Raw genomic sequence first — 3,468 nt, 5'->3', positions numbered from 1 at the left:
TTCCAAATTGGCAGTATTTAAGAGTAAAATGTGACGGGGGATTTATTGAGCGGTTAAAGTGACAAGAGCGATTCAAATTCGGACTAAAAACTGTAATATTTCTGGAAAATGGTCCATCCTGCACGTGAAGAATGCAGTCTTCCATTACTTTGCCCATTGTGTATATGGCCCGACCCACAACAAGTGTCATAAAAATGACTTCTCAAAGCATAGATGAAAAATATAAAAAATTTATTAATATCACACTCTATGGCGTCATTAATACAATAAATTTTCAACAATACCTTTGAGTTCAATTGTCGAGTTGCTATTGTTGAGTGGAACGTTTCCTTGCGCCGAAAAAGTTGTGTTGCGAATTTTCAGAAATAAAATGAAGAAGAAAAGGTAAATGTAATCAGTAATTGTGTTTATTCATACGAATTATTAAATATGAAGTATGAATTAATAGACTTCCTTTATAGTAGGAGAGAAGATTCTGAACCGAGTGTTCAGGAAAATAAAGATTACCCATTTCAGGTAAACCATTGATTTCTCTGTAAGAAAATCGGAATTATTCTTTGAGGAGATTAAGATAAGGAAGATTTTTGGTTAATTTTTTAAAACATTCTTATCGATAACGTTGCAAACATTGATGTTTTTTATCTTGATGTTTTGTAGAATGACAAAGATTCGCCTGCAACAAAATGTGACTCCTCGAAGAAAGACGAGTCGCAGTTGCAAGCAAATAACCCGAAAAATAGAAAGTTTATGGGAGTTTTAAGAAATTTTTTCTATAAATTCTTGTTATGTTGTTGCATTTCAGGCGAGATTTCTGATTCGGAGGTAAGTTTTCGTTCTTTCTGTCTTCCTTCCGTCAGCAAATTTTGTAAATAAATAATCATTTTTATAATTTTGTAGACTTACGAATCGGTAAAGAAACTCGCAGATTCAAAGCAGGAACACGACTGTTTTGATAAAGACAAACACTATATTGACAAATACAAAATTACTAAAGAAGTTGGACGTGGAAGTTTTGGGATTGTTTATTTGGTTAAGACCAAATACTCCAGAAAGAAAAAGGCTTTAAAAGTTGTAAAGAAGGAATTCTCTTTTTCTAATCAGGTATTCTTTAACAATAAATATCGATATTCTGTACATTATGGGGATTTAGAACAATTTCTGGAATATACAAACTAATCACGAATAAAATATACATATATATTAAAAAGAATAATTCTCTTAATCAGTACATTGAGAATAAGAGTAATCAATGCTTTATGAATTTACATTAGTATTATTTATAAATTTATATTTTGTGTGTATTTATCATTCATTTATTTATAGTTTGGTGAAATCCGGAGAGAAGTAATCGTTTGGAATTCTGTGTCCGCCCATCCGAATATCGTCAGATTCATTCGGTTCCTCCAAACTGACACAGTGTAAGTTTTTCTCTTTTCACCTGAGTTATTTATAATAATTTGTGCTTTGTGAGATAATAAGTTTTATTTTTCAGCTGTTGCTTTGTTTCGGATTTTGTTGAGGGAGAAACTTTGACCACATTTATACAAAAGAATAGTCCTATAGCGAAGAGCAAAGCAAAAGTGTTTGCCGCTCAAGTGGCCTCTGCCATTATGTATATTCATACGAATGGTAATTATTTCCTGTAAATGTATTTGCTTATTTAGTTCATAAATGTGTAAAGAGTGGCGAAATAATGCTTTTATTTTGAATAGAAATAATACATCGAGACATTAGTTTAAACAACGTTATGTTAGATGTGTACAAAGGTGCACAAGTAATTGATTTCGGTCTGTCCACAGTAATATATAATATATATTAAAATATATTACATATATAAAATAAACATTGTAAAATTCCTGAATTGTAGTTTTTTAACGATCTCTTGACTGTTTTATTATTACCTTTTTCAGTACGAACGAAATCCAAGAGATTTTTGTGGAACGTTATTATTTCTGTGTCCGGAAATTCTCCAGAGGAAGCCTTACGGTAGGGGCTTGTATTTTCACACTTGCTCGTATCATATTGTTGGATGTACTAATGAACGTATTGTTTGTAGATTCCTACTGTGACTGGTGGGCTTTCGCCATCGTGTTATTTCAAGCGTTGGTTGGAAGAACCCCTCTGGAGATTTATGTGAAAGAAGCGTTGGATATTGAGAACGTGTATTTATTGCCCCGTTACAATTGGATAAGAGGTAATGTATCAAAATTGTTAATTTAATAATAATAATAGCAATATAAGATAATTACTATTAAGATGTGTTTGCAGCTGCTTTAAATGTGAAGGTGTCGTATCCTGCTGAATTATCGGATGAAGCCAGACATTTCATTAACGACTTATTGCAAAAGGTAATTTTATACTTAATAAGGCATTTAACACCTTCTATCGCTTAGAATAGTTTATGTAATTGAAGAGAAACGTTTTCAGTCTAATGGAATAGGCCATACTGATGTGAACTGGCATTCGAACGTATTTCAAAATTCTAATAAATGGTACGTTCGGTCATTATATATTCAAATTTGCAACGAAGAAATAGATAAATTAACAAATAAATACTAAAATAAAATATACTAAATACACGAAAGCAACAACAATATAAAAAATAAAAGAAATACACAAAAAGGCATCACAGTATATGGGCAGATACGGACTAATACATTTATATTATATTTTTTTTTAATGACGTGTTGCCAATTAGTTTAATAACATTTGTTTTATCCGAAATAACACACAGAGGAAAATATTCGAAATTCGAATAGTAAATTTGAATCAGTTATTATTTGTTTTTGATTATTTCAGGACCCGTATAGACGTCCTTTAGAAGCAAATATAAGGGAACACGAGTATTTTCATCGAGTGCCTTGGCCCAAAATAGTATGTTTTATTTTCCAATATAGCATTTGAATGTCATTGTACGAAATAAAACAACTGATTTTTTTTTGTATTTTCAGACTTAAGGTTTTCAGCGGAATAAACTGAAAATGAAGCTTTTGAATAAAGAATGTGTCAATTTTACTTGGTTTTGTTTTAAAAATGTATTATATAGCCTATTATATTTACATTATTTGTATCATTATTACATTTCTGGATTGACAAGCGACATATCACACGATCCTGAAGACATTCACGAAGACGCTGCCTTCGAAACAGATGTGAAACTATCGACGTCTTTCGATCTGTTCTCAGAAGTAAGAACCGATCGATATGAAATGGAATGTGTCGTGTGTCAAGTCAGGTTTGACGACGAAGTTTCTCTGCAAGAACACATGAAAAAGTATCACTGAGGAACATTTTTAATGTTAATAACGTTGAAATACTTTGCAGTTTTCGATTGTTCTTCCGACATTCTTGAACTCTCGATTTTATTCTGTTTTTATGGACAAGTGAAGATTTCAAATTAGTTTGACATTTAAATTTTAGTGACGAAATTACACACGATATTTGACATTTAGGATTGTAGTGATTTAA

General features: G+C 31.3%; 2 protein-coding genes across 2 annotated transcripts; both read left to right on the top strand.

The window, feature by feature from the left end:
* The first annotated feature begins 277 nt into the window (after positions 1-277).
* LOC136978337 (uncharacterized) lies at positions 278-1,719 on the top strand. The gene is made up of 6 exons (XM_067274044.1): positions 278-384; positions 462-516; positions 658-822; positions 898-1,101; positions 1,324-1,418; positions 1,493-1,719. Exons 1-6 carry the CDS (start codon positions 371-373, stop codon positions 1,644-1,646), a joined length of 687 nt encoding a protein of 228 aa, XP_067130145.1. The 5' UTR covers positions 278-370; the 3' UTR covers positions 1,647-1,719.
* Positions 1,720-1,721: 2 nt separating this feature from the next.
* Positions 1,722-2,874, top strand: LOC136978332 (protein kinase C, brain isozyme-like; the record flags this gene model as incomplete). Its single annotated transcript, XM_067274040.1, has 5 exons — positions 1,722-1,798; positions 1,911-1,986; positions 2,057-2,194; positions 2,269-2,348; positions 2,800-2,874. Coding segments are annotated over exons 1-5 (420 nt in total), but the record flags the coding sequence as incomplete, so codon positions are not given.
* Positions 2,875-3,468: the final 594 nt, after the last annotated feature.

The sequence above is a fragment of the Centruroides vittatus genome, unplaced genomic scaffold, assembly GCF_030686945.1.
Source record: "Centruroides vittatus isolate TY-2023 unplaced genomic scaffold, ASM3068694v2 contig_506, whole genome shotgun sequence".
In the NCBI taxonomy this organism is placed as follows: Eukaryota; Metazoa; Arthropoda; class Arachnida; order Scorpiones; family Buthidae; genus Centruroides; species Centruroides vittatus.
This window is presented reverse-complemented; position numbering and strand designations above follow the sequence as displayed.